This window comes from Elgaria multicarinata, chromosome 14 (genome assembly GCF_023053635.1).
Source record: "Elgaria multicarinata webbii isolate HBS135686 ecotype San Diego chromosome 14, rElgMul1.1.pri, whole genome shotgun sequence".
In the NCBI taxonomy this organism is placed as follows: domain Eukaryota; kingdom Metazoa; phylum Chordata; class Lepidosauria; order Squamata; family Anguidae; genus Elgaria; species Elgaria multicarinata.
The window spans coordinates 28856767-28880073 of NC_086184.1; the positions used below are offsets into that span (position 1 = coordinate 28856767).

General features: G+C 44.8%; 2 protein-coding genes across 6 annotated transcripts in view; both read left to right on the forward strand.

Annotated features, from left to right (window-relative positions):
• Positions 1-2541: 2541 nt before the first annotated feature.
• On the forward strand, positions 2542-18551 carry LOC134408952 (protein NLRC5-like). Its single transcript, XM_063141471.1, has 6 exons — positions 2542-2624; positions 4683-4825; positions 8066-8375; positions 10884-10949; positions 15093-15171; positions 18506-18551. The coding sequence occupies exons 2-6, from the start codon at positions 4817-4819 to the stop codon at positions 18549-18551; spliced, it is 510 nt and encodes a 169-aa protein (XP_062997541.1). The 5' UTR covers positions 2542-2624; positions 4683-4816.
• A 176-nt stretch (positions 18552-18727) lies between these two features.
• The window catches only part of LOC134408854 (protein NLRC5-like), a 72943-nt gene continuing 68363 nt past the window's right edge, over positions 18728-23307 (forward strand). For all 5 annotated transcript variants that reach the window (XM_063141347.1, XM_063141346.1, XM_063141349.1 and 2 more), the window contains exons 1-2: positions 18728-20403; positions 22480-22563. In XM_063141347.1, the coding sequence (XP_062997417.1) occupies positions 18818-20403; positions 22480-22563 (1670 nt within the window). In that variant the 5' untranslated portion in view covers positions 18728-18817. The remainder of the gene's footprint in view (positions 20404-22479; positions 22564-23307) is intronic.

Sequence of the window (23307 nt, forward strand, 5' to 3'; positions counted from 1 at the left end):
GATTCGGACCGTTTCAACTTTATATTATGTTTCATCATGCTATAGTTTTAACTTTCAATTATCTATTCGGTGGCATAGAAATGTAATAAATAAAATGTGGTGATCTGTATAGATGCATGTACCACTGCTTAATTGATTCCAAGCATCAGTGCAGAACCAAGGGATGATATGCAACTTCTGCAGTGAAATCATCTTTGTGAGAAACCACATACCTCATAATGTTGCACTTGGTATACCTGTTAATTTTCTCGATTGGCTTAAAGATGTGTTCAGGTAGTGAACTAGAAGACAACTTTACCAATAATCTGGACGATAGATAATTTTCACTGTCCATTCTGGAAAGCAGGAAAGACAAGCCAGATGTAGGCTTTAAGCCCAAATACTTGCTTGCTTTGAAATCTTACCATTTTTATTTTGTAAATTAAAACTCTGTATACTCGCTTTGAGGATCTTCAGCTGAAAAGCAGCATGTAAGTAAAAGTCCCAAATACAACATAACATATAAATAAATCATTTGAATCTGTTAACTGTCTGATTGATCCGTTAACGATCACCTAATCTTTAAATAACTGCAATAAATTTAATGACTGCAAGCCTTTTTGTTTTTGAGGCATCTAAATGAAAGTGGCACTTTCTGTTAATTAAGAGACAAACAAAAATGGCTCATTTGTAGGAGAAAAGGCAAGCTTTAGTACTTTTATTATTCATCACATTTGAACCTATGGATTGCCCTGTATTACTGTACCAAAACATGCTTCCCTTTTAAAACATGCTGAGGTTCAGTTCCACTAACAGGGTAATTATTGGGACAGTTCCAGTTTTCAGATATGTATTGGTTACGTAGATGAACTGAACAAAGCTTGCAGATTGCATAATGGTGGTCTTCCGGGTTTTGTGCAATATTTTTTCCCCTTCCAAGAGGTTGAAGTACCTCTCGTAAGGCTTATTTCTTTATTGCATTTCTATACTGCCCAATAGCTGAAGCTCTGTGGGCGGGTCACAAAAGTTAAAACCGTCAAATACAATTTAAGTATATAAAAAACGACAGTATATAAACACAATACAAAAGCACAACCAGGATAAAACTGAGCAGCAATGCAGAGAGTAAAATAGATTTAAAATACAGATTTAAAACAGCACAGTTAAAAGACTAAGATGATATACTGCTAAAATGCTGGGAGAATAAAAAGGTCTTCACCTGGCCTCGAAAAGAGTATTATGTAGGTGCCAGGCGAACCTCTCTAGGGTGCTCATTCCACAGCCGGGGTGCCACAGCAGAGAAGGCCCTGCTCCTCCTGGTAGCCACCTGCCTCACTTCCTTTGGCAAGGGCTCACGGAGAAGAACCCCTGAGAACGATCTTAGGGTTCAGGCAGGTACATATGGGAGGAGGCGTTCCTTCAGATAGCCTGGCCCCACCCAAGCCATTTAGGGCTTTGAATGTTAGTACCAGCACTTTGAATCAGGCCCGGATGTAGACTTACTGGCAGTAAAAGGTTTAAGCTAAAATAGGCTGGTATTTTTGAGATTTTGGCTGCTCCTGTTTGGCTTTTGAACCTGGTCCTTTTGCCTTTGCTCCCACCCACCACTGGGCTGCTGCCCCCAAGGGCTTCTCTGAATTTCAATTCAGCCTTCGGGTTGAGAAATGTTTTCCACCCGTCTCCCAAGGGTTACGCACTTGGCCATCTTAGTTGCAGTGATTTAAAAGACTTTGAAAGACCATCTATTTTAAATGGCTTTTAGTTGATTCATGTCATTGGTCGTTCTGCTGTTTTATGGATTATTTATTGCTGTGTCTCTCGAACTGGTTTTATATGACAGCTGGATTATATTTTAATGTCTTTGGGCCTGTTCAGACAACACGCTAAGCCTTTTTACAGCAAATGCTCAGTGAGAGAGCCACCATGGTGAGGAATGGTTCACACAACACACTAAGCCGTCATGTTTAGTTCAAAATGCTTAACAGCTGTGGCTGAGCGTGTCATCTGAAAAGGGTCACTGTTTTTCATTTTAACCTTTTATTTGTAATTTATTATTGTATTTTTATGATTGTATGTTGTTTCTCAACCTGTGTGGACTGGATCCAGAAAGGCAGCCTAGAAATAGTTGAGTATTTTTGTTTTATTTTTAATAATCAGTCTGTCGGGGGGATTTTAGGGGGAAATAATGCACCTGGGGAAAGATGCCTGTGACGTTATCCTGGTGCATAGATGGAGCGTATCCTTATGCCAAGTGCATGATTTTGATCTGATTTTGTCCAATATTCATGTGTATGCACAGATACAGGTTTAGGCTCCGCCATTTATGGTGGGCCATCTTTGTGCAACTTTCTGTAGGGATAAGATAAGCTTTATTTAGTCTCCCATCGGTATGTTTGATAACAGATATAGGCGTTAACCTTTTTGCCGTTGAACTTGGGGAATTCCGGGCACTTCTACTTTCATTTTTAAGATCATTTTCTCCATATCCTTTGCGCAGGCAGGCAGGAGATCAACAGCCATGTGTGGGTGGTTACAAACTGAGGCAAAGATCAAAGAGGAGTTGATGTAGCCCCGTGTCAGCTCTTTCTGTCTAGTTATCTCTTGTATATATTTATCTTTTGCTCTTTGATGGCTACAAAACCCTGGTAAGTACCCATGTCTTTCGCGGCAAAGTTCTATGTCAAGGCTCCAGGCTTGCGGGATCTACATCGGGTTGTTATTATTGTTATTAGAACTCCGAGATCCACCCACCAGAGCCAGGCAGGGTGGCCTACTTTACAGAGGACAATCCTCTATTTGAAAGTGCCCCCTATTTGAAGGGCAGGCCAGTCTAGTGTAAAGATAAAGACTCATAAGGAGGGCAAGCAGAACACCAGTATCTATGGGCACCTAGACAGCAGACCAAGTAGCACTGTCCTCTTGGCAAGGGCAAGATGTACTGGAGTTTTATTTGAAATCTAATCAGGATTCCTATATTTGCATCTATACACATAAATTGGCGCATGCGTGTGTGTGTGTGTGCGCGCGCACACACACACAGAGTTCATACAAACTGCTGTCCTCTTTGGTCTTCCTTTTCGGTGAGACATTTCCTCTTGTTTGGCAATGCATAAATGGCCACCCTAGATGTATGTCTGAGGTCAGGAATTGGGTGTGGTGTTTTAGCATTGGAAATGAGTGGAGCTCAACACCCCTCCCATGCAAAAACTGCTACTGGTTCTCCCCCGCCCCCCAGCTTCTTTCCCCCCAGTTTGGCACAGTGTAAGTTTAGACAGTGAGTGAGTCCTTGGGCCCGTTCAGAAGACACCTGGCTTTCTGGCTTAACCACGGTGGTTAAAGCCATGGTTTAAGGTGTCTTCTGAACGGGGCCATTTTGTTGTTGAAAGATTGGGACTGGGTTGTTGAAAGATTGGGACTGGGAACCCCTAGCCAATCTTCTGCAAGTCACCCAGAGTTCTAGTAGAAGATCCATCTGTCAGGGATGCTTTAGGGCGGATTCCTGCATTGAGCAGGGGGTTGGACTCGATGGCCTTGTAGGCCCCTTCCAACTCTGCTATTCTATGATTCTATGATCCCCATCTACCTTCCGCTCACTCCATCATACACCTGCAGGCACCTCATTTTAGTACAGAAAAGGGCAACTGAAATGCTCAAGTTGCTGGAGCAACTCCCCAATGAGGGAAGGTTACAACAGCTGGGATGGTTTCTCTTGGAGAAAAAGCAACTCAGGGGAGACATGGTAGAGGTAGAGGTTTATAAAATGATGCATGGTGTGGAGAAGGAGACCTATCTCCCTGTTTCATAACGCTACAACTTGGGGTCGCCCCATGAAGCTGATTGGTGGGAGATTCAGGACAGATAAAAGGTAGGACTTCTTCACCCAGGACGTAGTTAAACCATAGAATTCACTACCACAAGACGTCACCCATTTGCATGCCTTCAAAAGTGGGGGTCAGGCAAATTCTTGGAGGAGAAGGCTATCAGTGGCTGATGGCTGTGTGCTATGTCCAGAATCAGAGGCAGTAAGCCTATGTGTACCAGTTGCTGGGGAACATGGGTGGGAGGGTGCTGTTGCACTCATGTCCTGCTTGTGGGGTTTCTGTGAGCAGCTAGTTGGCCGCTGTGTGAACAGAATGCTGGACTAAATGGACTCTTGGTCTGATCCAGCAGGGCTCTTCTTATGTTTGGATAACTCAAACTTTGCCAGCTGGGCTTTCCTTATTTCCTCACATAAACAATGTGATAGAATTTTCAGTATTTTCAGGAAACCTCTAAATCAGCCTTCCTCAACCTGGGGCGCTCCAGATGTGTTGGACTGCAACTCCCAGAATGCCCCAGCCAGCTGGCTGGGGCATTCTGGGAGTTGTAGTCCAACACATCTGGAGCGCCCCAGGTTGAGGAAGGCTGCTCTAAATGATCGGAATTTAGGAGAAGGCGGTAAGGCTAAAGGACTATTTTCATTCAAAGTATGCATTTTCTCCCATAATACATATTTCTGAACATTCTTTTAGCTGGGAAATGTATTGGAATATTCAGGAAGCGCAAAAGCCGATAGATAACTGAGGCCCAATCCTACCATTTGCCTAGAAGGTGCGGATCAGGTCCATTTGTACTGGGATGTGCAAAGACTGAATTCTTCAAACGTTGCTGCCTTCTGCGCGGTGGTCTTATTCAAAGCTTCCCTCTGTCTTTTTCTCCTGCAGGACGCTGTTCTTGGCAGGGTTCCTCTCTAAAAGTGCAAAAGATGGATCTTTGGGCCCAGAAAAGTGCTGAAAATGCAAAGCCCCCCTTGAGCAGTGCACCGACTGTACCACTGTAACCCAACAAGATTTGCAGAATGATGAAGGTAGGAGGCGGGATCAGCTTGCAGCGATCTTCTCTGGGCAGTTTCTCAGAAGTTTCAGGGAACAGTGAAAAAATACAGTGGAAAAGTAACAGAGGTTGCAATTACATACTTCCATTCAATTCAGTGGGCTAACTCTAAGTAGGACTAACATTGGATACCACCTATGGAAAACTCAATGGGCTGTTAAAGATGTAACATTACCTCCTCACACAGTTCTCCTTTTCTGTCCTTCTCCTCCTCCTCTTTTGCAAGAATTCCCCCTTTCATTTCAGAGATAGCAACGGTTATCTTTCCTTTTTCACCCACTTTAATGCTGCTGACTACAGTTATCCTGCTGACAACATGGCTGTATCACAAGGCTTTGCAGGTGATGTGTAGGTAGCCCCTGAGATATCTATGACAGTGGAGTTGCCACGTCCCATGGCTCCTGCCACCAACAGCCTACCTTTGGCTTCCCCAACACAGTGCCCTCCAGAAGTCCTAGACTACGTGTCCCAGAATCCTCAAGCAAATCCAACACATCTGGAGGGTACTAGGTTGGAGAAGGCTGACCCATATGGTGGACGAACTGCTTTGAGATGGTGGGCTAATTGCACAGGGCAAGAGGCTGTCACATAAATTCATTACATAAATTACTCCCCAGGCAAAAAGCAGCAGGAGAACATGTAAACAAACAGAAGGGAAAGTAATTAACCCAACCACTAAGGGAGGTTTCAGTATAGTGCAATGCCCAGCATTTCATCCACATTGTTTTTGACCCTCATTTGTTTGAGACAAAAGAAATGGCTTTTGAAAGAATATTCAAAGGAGAGGAACGTTTTGGAGAAATTCTCATGGGTTCAGTTTGTCGGGTAATCACTGTACTTATACGTGCTGTAAGTTACAGAAGTACTAGTGAATAGCAGAGTTTGCAACAGCTCTTAGTTAGGACACAGCAAAGACCAATAAATATAAGGCAAAGATTGTTTGTGGGTATAAAAATAAATACTTTACTGACAGATATAATTTAGTTATGGCAAAACAATGTACATATCAATACTCACACATGGTCACAGAAATACAGCTTACATCAGGGATCACAGCAATGAGAGTGGTGATGATAAGATCATGATGAGATTAACAATGGTTCAAACACTCTCCTTATATACACATCTCTGTACAAATGAGGCAACCACTAATTGGCAATCATAGAAAAATACCACTATGCAATAGTCCAATTATTCAATAAACGTCCACCTGCAAAGTTGACCTTTAAGTGATTGTCTTCTGCTGACTCCTCACTTCTTCCAGGATTTGCAGGTCATTACAGAAATAAGGAAAAGATAAAAACAGAGTCCATTCCAGGACTCCACACAGTTTGAGGTTCTTAGTTTACATATGATGTGGCTAAGAAATATGTTTGGGTATCCTCTCTCTCATTCTATGATAATCTCTCTGGTGGTCTGCAGCTTCTATGGCTTCTCACACTACAGTTAAGCCTTAACACTGTTAAGGTGTCTTCTGAACCCGGCCTGGCTTTCTGCCTTAACCACCATGGTTAAAGCCGTAGTTTAAGGTGTCCTCTGAATGGGGCCAGTATGAAAAGCCTTCTGTAACTGTTCTCTGGGCTTCCACTCTTCTATTGAGGTTCAGCCCACATATATGATCTTGATAGGCTGGAGTGCTGGGCTGAAAACAACAGAATGAAATTTAATAGGGATAAATGCCAAGTTCTACATCTAGGAAATAGAAACCAAAGGCACAGTTACAAGATGGGGGATACTTGGCTCAGCAATACTACAAATGAGAAGGATCTTGGAATTGTTGTAGATCGCAAGTTGAATATGAGCCAACAGTACGATATGGCTGCAAGAAAGGCAAATGCTATTTTGGGCTGCATTAATATAAGTATAGCTTCCAAATCGCGTGAGGTACTGGTTCCTCTCTATTCGGCCCTGGTTAGGCCTCATCTAGAGTATTGCGTCCAGTTCTGGGCACCACACTTCAAGAAGGACGCAGACAAGCTGGAGCATATTCAGAGGAGGGCAACCAGGATGATCAGGGGTCCAGAAACAAATCCCTATGAGGAGAGACTGAAAGAACTGGGCATGTTTAGCCTGGAGAAGAGAAGATTGAGCAGAGACATGATAGCACTCTTCAAATACTTAAAAGGTTGTCACACAGAGGAGGGCCAGGATCTCTTCTCGATCCTCCCAGAGTGCAGGACACGGAATAACGGGCTCAAGTTAAAGGAAGCCAGATTCCAGCTGGACATCAGGAAAAACTTCCTGACTGTTAGAGCAGTACAACAATGGAATCAGTTACCTAGGGAGGTTGTGGGCTCTTCCACACTAGAGGCCTTCAAGAGGCAGCTGGACAACCATCTGTCAGGGATGCTTTAGGGTGGATTTCTGCATTGAGCAGGCGGTTGGACTCGATGGCCTTGTAGGCCCCTTCCAACTCTGCTATTCTATGATTCTATGTGCTAACTCTGTTTTGCTGCTGAAAATAAAGCTGTTGCTAGTGTCTCACTAGGCTCTTTGTCAGTGCCTTGGAAATCCACGCAACTAGTCTAGTCAGTCAGTAAATAAATAAAATAAGAGCTGTTGCACTGGAAAATGGTTTGTCATGAAGAATGTGGCTATTGAGGAAGATGACAGGCTTTTCACTACCATAAGCTGTGCGCATGTGAAGGATTAATATGAAATGGAGGACTGCTACCAGATACTGAAAGTGCCTCTTTTTCAGTATGTGTGGTTGGTCGTCCTTCCGTTCTGGCTGGCACACCACAAACAGGCAGTGCTCCGGACAGCACACAACTGTTCCATTTGCATTTGCCATGGGCCTTGAAAATCTAGGGTCAGGAATGGTTTTTACATTTATTTTATTATTGCATTTATATCTTGCCTTTCTCCCCTTTTGCAAGGAACTCAAAGCGGCTTATGTGGCCGTCGTCCTCTCCATTTTATCCTCACAACAGCCCTGTGAGGTAGGTTAGACTGAGGGTCAGTGACTGGCCCAAAGTCACCCAGTGAGCTTCATGGCTGAGTGAGGCCTAGAACCTGGATCTCCCAAGTCCCAATCCAACGCTCTAACCATTACACCACACTGGCTCTACAACACACTGAGGTGTGTAGTCCCAAACACCTGGGGGGCAGTAGGTTGGGAAAAGCCGAGGTTGGGCAGGTGTACAAATATTCGTTTCAGGGTGAATTTGCAGATTTTGCGCGAATTTGGCCTTTTGCTCCGTTTTTCTTCCAGCCTCCATTCCAGCTGGGTGGTGCTGACGTCCAGAGGGCCATCCAGAATGCTTGGCCCCAACTGGTGGACTTCCTCAGTCACCATCCTGAGTGGGTGCTAGGGAAAGCCAAGCAGCTTCTCCCACGGGCAGACTTGAGTTGGGCTGAAGGAATTGCCGACGATAAAAAGAAGGTCTCGTTGGTCCTGGACTTGTTTCTCGGAGCTGCCGATGCTGAGGTGCCTGTCTTCAAAGAGTTTATACAAAGCGTCTGTATGGAATTCAACCTCCCCATGGAGCTGGAAATAGTATTTATGAGTGTGTCAGGAGAAGGTAAGAACAGGGAAGGCAGAGGGCTATACCACACGCTACTATAAATATGTAGCGTGTAGCTGATGTTCAGATTTTTAAACCTCGAAGTAAGCATGCAGGGCCCTGATCCAGACTGGGGCCACTGTGCACAGGTAGGGGAGGTTTATACTTTCCCACCCAGCTTCTCTCTCCCACTTAAATGGCAGCCAGGTTGGCCACCGGTACACCTAGGGGTGACCACATTACACCAGCTTTAAAATCACTTCACTGGCTTCCAATTAGTTTCCGGGCAAAGTATAAAGTGTTGGTTATTACCTTTAAAACCCAACATGGTTTGGGTCCAGGCTACCTGCGGGATCACCTTCTCCCGTACAATCCATCTCACACACTCAGGTCCTCTGGAAAGGGTTTACTCCAGCCAGCCAGAACTAGGCTGATGACTGTTAACCAGAGGACCTTTCCTTCTGTCGCCCCCAGACTGTGGAATGGCCTGCCAGAGGAGATTCATCTACTTAACAGTCTTCCAGAATTTAAGAAAGCCATAAAGACTGATCTATTCCAGCAGGCCTACCCAGTTGAATTTTAAGATGCCTTTTAATAATGTATTAGTTTTATATGTTTTTAATCAGTTATATGTATTTTGTGGTGTTTTGTATTCAGTGTTGTTCCCCGCCTCAATCTGTAGGGAGAGGCGGGTAAGAAATAATTTATTATTATTATTATTATTATTATTATTATTATTATTAATAATAATAATAATAATAATATTTTCATCTCCGGTGTGTGTGGGGAGGTAAAAGTCCTTCATTGGTGCAATTGGTTCTGATCCATTTCAGACCAAAGGCTACATTAGACTAGGGTAAGCAAGAAAGATTGTTTCTTTTGTCCATTAATGTTTGTTATTAAAAGTTTCATTTGTTACAATTCTTCAAATGAATGGAAAATGAATTTATTTTGTTTTCATTTGTTTGAATTCCATTTGGGGTGTTTCCCCCCCCCCCATACTTGTTTGATTTTCATTTATTTCAATGGGACACCCAGCCAGCTTTCTGTTGCATGTAACTTCCACGTTCTAGACTGTTTCATTTTTTCATCCCAAATGGAACAAATAAAAAACAAATAGAATGAAAAACACATACATTTTAATTCAGAACTCATTCCTTTAAATTACCCTCTTTTGTCTTAACTGGGAGCTCATCTGTTTCATTTCCATTCTTTCTTTCTTTTTTAATGCACACTCCTAAACTTACCAGGATACAAATATTCACAGTGACAGGGTTCGGATGTCACAATAACCTATGATGGGTTATTTAACCCATCATGGGTTATCGTGTCATCTGTCAAGGGGTGTATATTTTTTTTTAGCCTTGATGACTTATTTGGCCAAAATAATCCATTCTGATAACCCACTGTCTGCCGAGTGGGTTACTTAATCATGGGTTATCATGTTGTGTGGTGGTGGTCACAGTGGGTTATTTCAGTTGCTTACAGTGTCGCTTGGCAAGAGCAGTTAAAATGCCGCCGCCGCTTTCCTGCAACCAGAAGTTCCATTTGCATGTGTGCAGGGTTTTCAATGAGCCTTGTGTGCCTCCCTGCTAGGGCAGGCTGTGTATGAAGCTGCCTGCAAACTTCCAAGGGTTTATTTGCACCCAGGGTTTTTGCTCCTTTGTGTGTAATTGTGCAGGGTTTCGATGGTGCATTAGGTGCCCACTGCTGGGGCAGGACGACTACAGCAAGATGGGTGTGTGTGTGACTGAGATTATACACAGTATCTTAATATAGGGTGACCATATGGAAAGGAGGACAGTGCTCTTGTACCTTTAACAGTTGTACTGAACAGTTGTACTTGGACAGGAGCCGTGCTAGCCTGTCTCTTGAGGCGACGATGTTTCCATGGGGTCAGGAGGCTGCTCATCCTCTCCCTCAGAGGCAGGGAGTCCCTTTCTCCTGACATCACCTCCCCTGAAGGCTCAGGTTCCTGTGGGTCTGATGATGATCCCTGGTCTGGGATGCCCTGGGTTTCTGAAGCCTCCCGCTCTTCTTCTGAGGAGGACTCCTCAAGTATGGGCATGAGAGCTTCCTCAGCAGACAAGTTGATGTGGAAAGGGGTCCCTGAACACAGATCAGGAATTACTACCACAGTGGAAACTCCTGTTGGATCAGGATGACATTGTAAGTGCAACTTAAATAGAAACAAATTAGCAGTGGTCCTTTCACTCATGATAGAAGTAACCCATTCTTGGTATAGGCCCGTAATATGTTTTTATGCTTTTAAATTTTGTATATTTGTTTTCAATGTTCTGTGTTTTAATCTTTGTAAACCACCCAGAGAGCTTTGGCTATGGGGCTGTATATAAATGCAAATAATAATAATAATAATAATAATAATAATAATAATAATAATAATAGCAGCATCAACCTGGTCCGATAGCTTTGATTCATGGTGCATACAGGTGCAACTGCACAAGTGTACAGCAGGCTGTTAGTCAGGGATAATGACTGATATGTTGATTATATGAATAATTGCAGATCATGTAGCCCAAGGGCAAGAAGATTTCGAAGAAGCTGCAACTCCGTCCCCACCAGCAACAGCACGTAAGATTCTTCTCTGTGGGATGAAATTGACGGTTTGGGGTAGAAGATCTTTAATACGTCTTTCATTGTTGTGTTTATTGTTTTTGTTGTTTTATTGTTGTTGGGTTTTTTTTAAAAAAATTGTAAACAACTCCAAGGGCGTTTGCTAGTTGGGCAGTAACTAAATTAAAAAATAATATATGATACGATGTGATATAAAGGGCCAAATCCATCAAGGAGCACACCCGGGGAAAATGCTTACCCACATCTTTCTGACTTTCTCTGCCGGTTTAGGAGTCTCATTAAGGAAGACATTCCTTTCCTATTAGCATTGCTTGCTTATTGCAGAATTAATTAAAGCAGCAGTTTCACATCATATGTTTTGGTGAACTGTAGTGCTATTCGTTCATTTTTAACATACAGAGGACTTTTTTTTTTTTTGCCATCCAATGTTCAGATTTGATTCTGTAACTAAAAGGGTAAATATCATATTCTATTTTATTTTAATGAATCAAGAGTCAGTATCATTACCTTCCCCCCACCTCTCTTATTACTGGGGGGCTGAGAGAGAGAAAGTTGCTTACCTAAGCCCCCCAATGAGTTCATCGCTAAGGCAGAATTTGAAACTGGGGAATTTATATTTTTTGCCATTACGCCACACTCTATTTTATTTATAATAGATGGAAGGAATGCTGTTAATATTGTTAATTTTCAAGGAGTTGTTTGGGGCACTGAGGCTCAGACCCCCAGCTCTGCTTTGTACTCAGTCTTTGGGACAGGTTTCTTGACCTTTGTCATGCTTTGCATGGCAGCCATCTTGTGGTGGTACCCAGGACAGTTTCTTGACGTGCCAAATGTGCCCAAGTCCCCAAAAGGTTGGCTACTCCTAGTCTAGGCATGATGGAACCTGTGCAATGAAGATCACTCCCACCTGCTGCAGCAATCTGCTTATGAAAAAGCAAGCAGAATTGGGGGCAAAAAAGACCGTACCTGTCCCATGGGGAAATAATCCCATTGATCACACATCAATCAATGACGCATGTGAAGAAGAAAAAACCAGAGTCCTGTTTTCTTTCCTTCAAACCCTCGGATGACCAGGCTTCAAAAGGAGATATGAGGTCCACACAAGCCATGTTGCTTCTCCTCACTGTCCAAAGGGACTTGATGCTGCTCTCTGCTTGCAGCATTTCCTGTATCTGAAGCAATAGTGGTGCATGCCCACAGCAGATGAAGAAATGTATGGCTAACTGGCCATTTCCCAATATCTCCCCTGTCATCCAGCCTTCCAACTAGCTAAAATGATTTGTTTTGCTAAAAATGTGTGTTCTGTTCTAAACAGCGCTGTTTGGCAGAGGGGGCCTAGAAGTCCAGGCCAGTGAGGACAGGCTGGAGGAAGTGGGTACCTTCAGCTGAAAGAAAAGGGGAAAGGGTGGAGAAAACGTTTTGGTTTTCACAGATATATAAAAGAATCTCAGAAAGTAGAGGGACATCAGTAGCACCAGCTGTTCATCCTATTGACTCAAGCTCAAAGTAGGAGAAGCACCACTGCCATTCAATAGGGGTGTGCACGGACCCCCCGCTCCGCCCCGCGGGCCGATCCGAAAATTTCGGGTCGGCCCGCTCCGTGCCGCTCCGCCCATACTCCGCTCCTCTTCGCCGCGGAGCTTCGGCTCCGAATCGGAGCTCCGCAGTGGAGGGGAGTGGCACCAGGTAAGGCCGGGAGAGGAGGGCGGGAGGTTTACCGGGCCCTGCCGCCATCGCCGCCTGTGCGGCGACGGCGGCAGAGCCCGGTAAGGGACCAAGGGGGAGGGGGGGCCTTACCTGCCTCCGTCGGCGGTCCGTCGGCGTCTTCAATTGAGCCCGCGGTTCAACCAGGACGGAGGCAGGTAAGGGAGAGGAGGGTGGGGGGGTTACCGGGTCCTGCTGCCGTCGCTGCCCATGCGGCGGCGGCGGCAGAGCCCGGTAAGGGACCAAGGGAGAGGGGGGCCTTACCTGCCTCCATCCGCGGTCCGTCGGCGTCTTCAATTGAGCCCGCGGTTCAACCAGGAAGTCTGGGCCGCTTGCGGCCCAGACTTCCTGGTTGAACTGCGGGCTCAATTGAAGACGCCGATGGACCGCCGACGGAGGCAGGTAAGGGAGAGGAGGGCGCGGTAGGCGTTACCGGGCCCTGCCGCTGTCACCGCATGGGCGACAGCGACAGCGGCAGGGCCCGGTAAACCCCACTTACCTTTCCGGCGGAGCTCCAGATCGAGGCGAAGGATCTGCCTTCACCTCGATCCTCTTCGCCACGCCACGCCGGCCCCCCAATCCTCTTCGCCTCCGCCTTAAGGGCAGGCGAAGCCCCCCCGCTCCGCTTCTAACTCGCCGGTCCGATTAGAAGCGGAGCACATCCCTACCATTCAACCACAAGAGGCAGAGTATTATAATACTATAATTATAATAGTATTATATAATACTATAATACTTATAGTATTAAAAATGGAACCTGCAAGAACATGTTGCAGGGTGGCATACTTCTGTACAGTCTTCCAGCCAGCCAGGGTATGCCATTCTGTTCCCCCTCCCCCTGATTTTTGGCCTCCTCCTCACCATTCTGTGGCTACTGAGCATGCTCAGTCCTCAATGGGCTCGTCTGGGTTATTATGGTTTTGCCCCCTTAGAGATTCCCCCTCCCCAAAAGAATTGTTTTGTACTTCTGGATATATTGGAAGTTCTTACAAGCATGCTGATGATATATCCTTCTCAGTTTTGGCCACAGTCCTGTCGGTGTGATGGACACTGAGGGAGCGATGACCCCTGCCTTAAGGGAAGGACCAAAATTCAATGGTAGAGCATACATCTCACATGCAAATGATCTGAGGTTCAAACCCCAACATTTACAGGTAGAGCTAGGAAAGACCTCTTTCTGGAGCCCTGGAGAGCTGCTGCCAGTCAGTGTCGACAGTACTAGTCTAGATGAAACCATAGCACAAGGAGCTTCCTGTTTTGCTCTCAGATGTGTTGGGCCACAGCTCAGTGGGAGATCATGTATCCCAGGATCTACCACATGATCTTTCACTGGTTCTGGGATTGCCAGGTAGGGAGAGGAAAGACACATGTCTGAAATCTGGAGAGCCACTGCCAGTCAGTGCAAATCATGTGGAGCCGGACAGACCATCAGTCTGAATTGTCATAAGCCATCTAAAGATGTATGAGAATGTCATTTCACTTCGCAAATCACTCAAAAACACTGTCGTGTGCAGTTCCTGTTCCCTCTGGCATTCACACATGCTGGCAAACTGACACGAGACACTCACACCTGTGAGACTTCTTTTTATTGAGGAAATCTCACAGTAAAAATCTTAATGGCTACACACTCCAAAACCACTTAAAGCTGAATGATGGTCAGAGAGCTCCATGCTTCAGGCAATCACAAAGGGAATTCTTGAAAGGCTTAACAAACTATCCCAAGGCAGCTTCTGACAAATGCCCCATTTGCATCCCTGAAGGCAAACGGGAGCGCTTGTCCTTTGAAAATCTCCACAAATTCCCAAACGTGTGTTTGCAAAATGTGCATGTTTAAAATTGCACAACGTTTGAAAAATGGAACTTATACAATGCACAACTTTTTGCAAAATGTACACTTTCCACATTTGAATGAACTGAAAAACAGGTCACAAACAGAAATGGGAGCGGGCTAAACTGAGCTTTGAAATTATTATTCGCAAGTATCCCTGGTTCTCTCATCTCTAAAACTGGCCCCTTCCATCTATGTAATGGAAATTTCTTGAGCTTCTCACTTTTTTAGAATGGTTTGAGAGAGAATATGTATCCATCTTTCTTATTTTTATAGATTAGAAGCTTGTATTTAGTCCTCTCTTGTTTAAAAAAAAAAAGTGTAATTTGTATAGCATTTTGTAAATTGGTATGCATTTAGCAAACTTTGTGTATGATACCTCCACTGGAAAATGGTAGTTTAACGTAATATTTTTTAACATGAAAATATTATGTGATTTTTAAAAAGAAGAATATAACCAACCTGGTGATATTGTGAATCTTGCTGAGGTAGTAATCAAGAACACAACCCAGAGAGAAGTTTGAATGTCTCTCTGGATTGCGCCTCTGATGCGTCTCCAAAGAGAAATTGTCATATTAATTGCAGCGTTGCTTTTTTCTGCCCTCCAGGTCTTGAAAGACGCCGTCCATGGAGCTGCCCTTCCACGAGCAGCAATGGCAATCAATCAAAGCAGCAACGGCTTGGCATGTATTATTATTTATTATTATTATTTATTTATATAGCACCATCAGTGTACATGGTGCTGTACAGAGTAAAACAATAAAATAGCAAAACCCTGCCGCCCAGGCTTACATTCTAATAGAATCATAATGAGAAACACAAGCAGCTGAGGACGTGCATCCGAGAATTTGGCCACTGTCTCTGTTGCTGTTCACTTTGGGCACCAAGATGCTCAGGAGCCCTTCGCTTGTATTTTAGCTGCCCTAAGAATGGGTCTGTGGATGGGGCCAATTTTGCCGAGTGTTGTCTTCAACATTCAGCTCCATTCCAAACGTGGTCCCTGCTGGAAAAAAAAAGTTGACATAACTACAATCCCCAAAATTCTTTAGGAGAAGGCATTATAGTAAACTTCATTTCATGTTGTGTTAGGCCATAGCTAGACCTCAGGTTTATCCCTGGATCATCCAGGAGTCAAACCTGTTCATCTAGGTGACACACAGGGGATCCAGTGCTCACACAGGGGCGAACTCTGGATGATCCCAAGATAAACCTTAGGTCTAGCTGTGGCCATAGTGTGTGTGTGAATAATAATAATAATAATAATAATAATAATAATAATAATAATAATAATTTTACTTATTTCTTACCTGTCTCTCCCTTTGGATTGAAGCAGGAAACAACATTAGTACAAGAATCAACGCATCTTAAAAATTCTTGATTTTACATTCATCTGGGTAGGCCTGCCAGAAAAAGCTAGTCTTTAAAGCACTCTTAAATTCAGAGAGAGCATTAAGCTGACGAATCTCCTCCGGCAGGCCATTCCACAGTCTGGGGGCGGCAGAAGGAACGGTCCTCTGGGTAACAGTTGCCAGCTTAGTTGTGGCTGACTGGAGTAAACCCTTCCCAGAGGACCTGAGTTTGCGGGGCGGACTGTGTGGGGGAAGGCGGTCCCGCAGGTAACCTGGACCCAAACCATGTAGGGCTTTAATGACCAACACTTTGTACTTTGCCCGGAAACTAATTGGCAGCCAGTGGAGTGATTTTAATGTTGGGGTAATATGCTCACCCCTAGATGTACTGGTGGCCAACCTGGCTGCCATAATTTGAACTAATGGAAGTTTCCGAACTAGGTACAATGGTAGCCCTATGTACAGCGCATTGCAGAAGTCGAGCCTTGAGGTTACCAGCACCTGTAACCTCAAGGCTACTGTAACCTCAAGGCTACTGTGCACTACTGTCATTAGGGGCACTTCTACACGTCGCTCTCAGGGTGCTTCCATCTGCCCCCAGTGCACCCTGAAAATGATCGTGGAAGAAAGAACAAGGGGACAGGAGCAGGCAGAAGAAACATCATGGCCTGCCCCTGTTGGACTCTTCCCCCACCCCCACAGGGCAAACTGTCATCTTGGCCCTGTGGGGAAGAAGAAAGAACAAGGGGACAGGAGCAGGCAGAAGAAACATCATGGCCTGCTCCTGTTGGACTCTCTCTCTCTCTCCTCCCCCCTCCCTCCCTCCCTCCCTCCTGTTCCTTGTGTGTCATGTCTTTATTAGACTGTAAGCCTGAGGGCAGAGACTGTCTTTTTTGCTAAGTGTAAGCCGCTCCGAGAGCCTTTTTTGGCTGAGGAGCGGGGTATAAATATGATAAATAATAAAATAACTTGCCTGTAAAAGAGACGAGGAAAAAGCGTCCTTGCTGGCGCTGCTGCCGCCGCCGCCACCCAACTCCCTCCTCGCCGGCCGGCTCGGAGAGCTTGGCAGAAGAAGGCAGGGTGGAGAGCTTCCGCTCTCCACCCCGCCTTCTTCTGCCGAGCTCTCCGTCCCGGCCAGTGAGGATGGAGTTGGGTGGTGGCGGCAGCAAGGACGCTTCTTCCTCGTCTCTTTTACAGGCAAGTTACACGATCGTTTTCGGGGTGCACTGGGGGCGGATGGAAGCACCCTGAGAACGACGTGTGGAAGTGCTTTAGGTCTTCCAACTCTAGAAAAGGGGGCAGCTGGCACAACAGCCAAAGCTGATAGTAGGCACTCCTGGCCGTCGCATCTACCTGGGCTGTTATATATAACCCCACTTTCCCTACTGACAATCCTGTGGAGAGGTGGAAACCGTGGGACATAGGTTCATCTGTACAGTAGTGGGGCTGGGTGCAGTAGAAAAATCCTCAGCCCAAACTGGTGTACAGGGCCTCCAGCCCACCAGGACCCTCTTCCCTGAAGAGGGTTGAGGGCAAAACCCATGAGCAACTTATAAACAAGAACTCAGGTTTATTTAACAGGGCCTTTTCAGTGGTTGGTCCCCAGTTGTGGAAGAATTTGCCAATGGAGATTAGACAGGCTCCTACTGTCAATTGTTTTAAATGCCTCTGTAAGGCATTTTTACTTTCACAAGAGTTTGGGGGAGGGGTGGCTTCGATTTTAATGTGGGTTGAGGGTCTTTAATGGAAATTGTTTTATATGTTATTGTAACGTGCCACAATGCCAGAAATGGAGAGGTGGCACTATAAAAATGTTTTTAAATAAATAAAAGGAAGGAGAAAGGGAGGAGGAGGAGGAGGAAAAACAAACATTCAAACGCATAAATGATTTAAAGTAACCCTTTAAACAATAAAATGGAGGAAAGGGAGTTCAATAGTTATATGGTTCACAAAAATAGGTTATTTCCTAAAATCTTTCGCTGTGCAGTCCAGGGCTCTGAAGTAACTGTAGCTCTCAAGTCCTGACAATTGGTTGTCAATTGACTGCTAACGTGGGGGAGTTCAGAATGCAGCTGCTCTCTTTTCTGGTCTTTTCTCATCCTTCCCAGGACCTCTCTTTTCTATCTCTGTCTCTCCCTCTTCAAAGTTCCCTCAGACCCTTTCTTCGCAATCTGTGCCTCCTTTTTCCTCCTCACAGTCTCCTCAGAATCTCTCTCCTCCTCAGAACCAGCCCCTCTGCCGTAGTTCTGTCTCTGTCTCTCCCTCTTCACAGTTCCCTCAGACCCTTTCTTCGCAATCTGTGCCTCCTTTTTCCTCCTCACAGTCTCCTCAGAAACAGCCTCACAAACCCTCACAAACAGCCCTTCTGCCATATCTCCTCAGGCTGCACTGCATAGGGTTACATATAGTATACTTAGGGTGTAATCCTATTGGGATGCCAGTCAGCCTCCAAACTCAGAGATTGACGGGCATCCGATGCAGAGCAGGAAGAGCATGGAGACAATCTTCATCTCCACGTTCCTCCTGCTCTGCATTTTTTGCTAGATGGGCATTTTCGCCCATCTAGGAGGGGCTCTGTGGAATAGGAGGGAAGGAGGCTGGAGGATACATTGTAAGCTGGCCTCCCCAGTCTTGCCCTGCCCACAGAAGTGCCCCCCTTTTTTTCCTCTCAGATGTCTTGTTTGCAAGGGGGTGGGGAGCTTGGACTCTGGGGTCTGAGGGTGGAGCTAGGAATCCAAAATATCATATGCACCCCCCAGGTGCTGTCTAGGGGCCACTGAATTGCTCTCTTACCCTCTTTTCTTCCTCCTCCACTTTTATCAGATTCTGCTGAAACATACCGGCAACTTGTCATCAGTTCAATTCGAAGATATGGAATTAGTAGATCAGTAGAAGCAACGCAAATAGATAGCTCATCAGCTTTCAGACAAGCCTTTGTCAGCCTTGTGATTCATCACAGCAAAGCTTTTAGGATAAAAGGAAAGATGGATAAAGCCAAGGAGGACCCAACAGTTCTTCATGATGGAGAGGAACATGGCAGTGCAACTATTAGATTGTCTGATCTCTTCATAAGTGTCCACAGTGGTGCCACCAAGGTCATTCTTTTGTTGGGTAAACCAGGAATAGGGAAAACTAGGCTCGTGCACAAAATTTGCCAACAGTGGGCTGAGGGAGCCCTGCCACAGTTCCAGTTCATCTTCCTCTTTGAGTTCAGGCAGCTAAACCTGATCAAAAGGAAGCTTACACTCCGAGAACTTTTATTTGACTTCTTTCTCCAACCGGAAAATTGCCCGGATGCAGTATTTGAACATCTCCTAGAGAATGCCCAGCACACATTGGTGATCTTTGATGGACTGGATGAATTTGTGGAGAACATTCAACTCCTAACTTCCTGTCAAACACCATTCGCTAATCTTGGCAACCCTATTTCTGTCTCGGAACTTTTTGCCAGTCTTTGTCATGGAAAACTCTTGCCTAGCTGCACCGTGCTGGTCACAACCCGGCCAAAGGTATTTCCTGAAGCTTTCTTCAAACCTATCACCCTCCTAGCAGAAATCTGGGGTTTTGACCATGAAAAAGTCGAGGAATATGCCAGCTATTTTTTCCACCAGCGTTCACAGAAAGAGCAAGTCCTTGCTTGCCTGAAAAGCAACAGCAAACTCTTGAGCATGTGTTATATTCCTGCCTTGTGTAACATTGTCTGCATTTGCCTGGAATATTTGCTCCTTCAAAATTCAGGAGGTGTCCAGCTCCCTCAAACCATAACTCAGATTTACCTCAAAATGCTCCACATATTCATATGCAAGCATCAGAAGCTGAGTGCTTTCAGAGAAGAAGTGGACTTGAGTCAACACCAAGCAACTCTTGAAGGCCTGTGTGAATTGGCCTTTAAAGGCCTAGAAGAAAAAAAGATGTTGTTTTATGCTGGTGAGGTCCCGGGGCACGTGAAGGATTTTGCTTGCTTGCATGGGCTCCTGCTGGACTTTGAGGTAAAGGCAAGCAATGGCCAGATGCAGGCCGGTTATACCTTTGCCCACTTCAGTCTGCAAGAGTTCTTTGCAGCGCTCTTCTTGTTGACAAGCCCGTCCCTGGACAGCAACTCTCTGAAGCAGAGGTTTTATCTGAGGTCAAAGTGGACTCTAAAGAAGGAAGCCAAGATGCCATTCACTGAGAACTGCCATGTCTTCTTATCTGGTCTTTCATCCCAAGAGTGCCGGCCATTCCTTAGCTCTTTAGCCAGGCAAAATGAGACCTGGATACAGGAGCGACAAGCCGTATTCGTGCAGCTGCTGAAGAAGCTGGCAACGCCTCAGTTAACGGGGCCCAAAGTAGCTGAGCTATGCCATTGCGTGTACGAGACGCAAGACGTTGACTTAGCGCAGCATGTTGCAAAGCGGTTAAATTTCAGGTATCAGTTTAGAAACTTCAGGCTGATGCCACTGGACATGACGACTCTGGCTTTTGTCATCAACAGCAGCCCAGATTTGGTGTCCTTGAAATTTGACGGATGCCCCATGGAACTTGGCTATTTGGATGTCTTTGGCAGCTGTGAAAATATAAAGAGCTTGAGGTAGGAAAAATAGGTCACCTTATCCATAAGGGTCAAAAGAGGATCATAGATAGATATAAATTATTATTATTATTATTATTATTATTATTATTATTATTAATAATAATAATAATATAGCACCAACAATGTACTTGGTGCTGTACAGAATATACCAATAAAACAGCAAGAGGCTTACAATCTAAAATCACATTAAAACATATAAAGGGGGGGAAGGGGTTACACAAAACAGAAATAAGGGAATAATCAGAACAATGAGAACAGTAAATCAGGCTAAAATACATGGGGTACATGCACATTATTCTAACAAGGAAAACTGCCAGGATCACATCTGGACCTGAGTACCTGAACACTGCAGTTAATCGACAAGCTGGAACGTGTCTAGAGTGGGAATGGATTAATCTATTTTAGTTTCTACACCTTCCAAATATTTTGAAGCACAAATTCATTCTGTCCCATCTCTGCATCGGTTTGCAAATTTGGGGGTAAAATGTCTGCACAAAAATTCATCTGCAGTTTTGCATGCATTTCTGCTAATCTATGCATTTTTGTATACTTTTCTGCTAATTTTGGAAGATGGTGGAGGACAGGAATCTTTCCAGAGTCCAGTTAAACAGTTAGTTAGTTAGTTAGTTAGTTCATACCCAGCTGTGCTTGGCTAGCCCCACCCCTTGGATAGCTCCTTCAGAGTTCTGATGGGTTCTGACTGAAACCCGGAGCGGATTCACTGCACCACTGAAAGGTCCTCTTATGGATCAGTAACTGGTTAGAGAACAGAAAATAGAGAGTAGGAATAAATGGTCAATTCTCCCAATGGAGGGAAGTAAATAGTGGGGTTCCACACAGATCGGTATTGGGACCAATTCTTTTCAACGTGTTCATAAATGATCTGGAATTAGAAGTGAGCAGTGAAGTGGCCAAGTTTGCCGACAATACCAAATTATTTAAGGTTGTTAAAACACAAAGGGATTGTGAAGAGCTCCAAAGGGATCTCTCCAAGCTGGGAGACTGGGCATCCAAATGGCAGATGAAGTTCAATGTAAGCAAGTGTAAGGCGATGCACATTGGGGCAAAAAACCCCAACTTCAAGTATAACCTAATGAGAACTGAGCTGGTGGTGACCGAACAAGGAAGAGATTTTGGGATTGTGGTGGACAGCTCGATGAAAATGTCCACCCAGTGCGCGGCTGCTGTAAAGAAGGCAAACTCCATGTTAGGCATTACAAGGAAAGGAATTGAGAATAAAATGGCCAGTATCATACTGCCTTTATACACATCTATGGTGCAACCACACTTAGAATGCTGTGTACAGTTCTGGTCACCACACCTAAAAAAGGATATAATGGAGCTGGAAAAAGTGCAGAAAAGGGCAACTAAAATGATTAAGGGGATGAAGCATCTCCTCTATGAGGGAAGGTTACATCAACTGGGATTGTTTAGCTTGGAAAAAAAGGAAGCTAAGCAGAGACATGATAGAGGTGTACAAAATTATGCATGGTATGGAGAATGTGGACAGGGAGACATTTTTCTCCCCCTCTCAAAACACTAGAATCTGGGGTCATCCCATGAAGCTGATTGGTGGGAGATCTAGGACAAATAAAAGGAAGTACTTTTTCACACAGCACATAGTTAAATTATGAAACTCACTACCACAGGATGTAGTGAAGGCCACCAATTTGGATGGCTTTAAAAGGGGGTTGGATAAATTTCTGGAGGCAAAGGCTAGCAATGGCTACTAGCCCTGATGGCTATGTGCTGCCTCCAGGCAGTAATCCTGTGTGCACCAGTTGCTGGGGAACATGGATGGGAGGGTGCTGTTGACCTTTGAGGTCCTTTCCAACTCTGTGGATTGAATTTAAACGTTGTCTTCCTTAGAACAGACCCACTGAAATCAATGGGAGTCAAGTAAATCATTACTTCAATGGGTCTACTCTAAGTATGAGTAAACCTGGATCCAGCCCAATGATTATAGGGAAAATCCTGTGCAGAGGTCTTTCTGGTAGCTAGCCTAGAGAGTAGGACCAATTTGCTGTTTAACCAACCATGATGTCTGGGATTCTTTGCCTTTATCTCTCTTAGCTTTAGGAGCAGGAAGTATGGAAATGAGTTTGCTGCAGTCCTCTCTCAAAGCCTACCAAGGATCAAGCGACTGACATCATTTCAGTAAGCATTGCTCCAGCATCACATGTGCAATTTTAGAATGGGTGCGGCTTTGGATATCAACTAGGGCGACCATATGAAAAGGAGGACAGGGCTCCTGTGTCTTTAACAGTTGCATAGAAAAGGGAATTTAAGCAGGTGTGCATGCAGCCCCTGGTGAAATGTTATCTTCATCACAACAGTTAAAGCTGCAGGAGCCATACTAGAATGACTAGATTTAAAAGAGGGCAGGGCACCTGCAGCTTTATCTGTTGTGATGAAGAGGACATTTCCCCAGGTTCCCCATATATACAAATGGCACCTGCTGAAATTCCCTTTTCAATACAACTGTTAAAGATACAGGAGCCCTGTCCTCCTTTTCATATGGTCACCCTAACATCAACCAAATCTCACCATCCTACTTACGATTCAGAGGGTGGAACAGTAGAAGCACAGTGTCAAACTACAGGTTACATTAACTGAGTACCTTGTAGCTGAAGACATTCATTCTTTTTACTCTAGAGAAAGTATGTGGATCAGGACCACCATTTACCAGGAGGGAAGGATTAAACTTCCCTCATTTTTTCCTGAAACCCCTCCTTGGAGGCTTTTGTCTTTTTATGACTCCCACCCACCCTAGGAAGGAGATTTCAAGGCAGTGTGCAGTGGTCTCAGCCTGAATCAGGGCCATTCACACTTACTCTAGAATAAAAAATAAATAAATCATCAGCTGTGTTCTATGAAATTAACACAGTGTGTAGTTTGACC

What these genes read in the sequence shown, in the direction of transcription:
- LOC134408952 (XM_063141471.1), top strand. An exon ending in TATGAGTGTGTCAGGAGAAG is followed by an intron (nt 8,376 to 10,883) that starts GTAAGAACAGGG and finishes GAATAATTGCAG; the next exon opens with ATCATGTAGCCCAAGGGCAA. An exon ending in GTCCCCACCAGCAACAGCAC is followed by an intron (nt 10,950 to 15,092) that starts GTAAGATTCTTC and finishes TCTGCCCTCCAG; the next exon opens with GTCTTGAAAGACGCCGTCCA.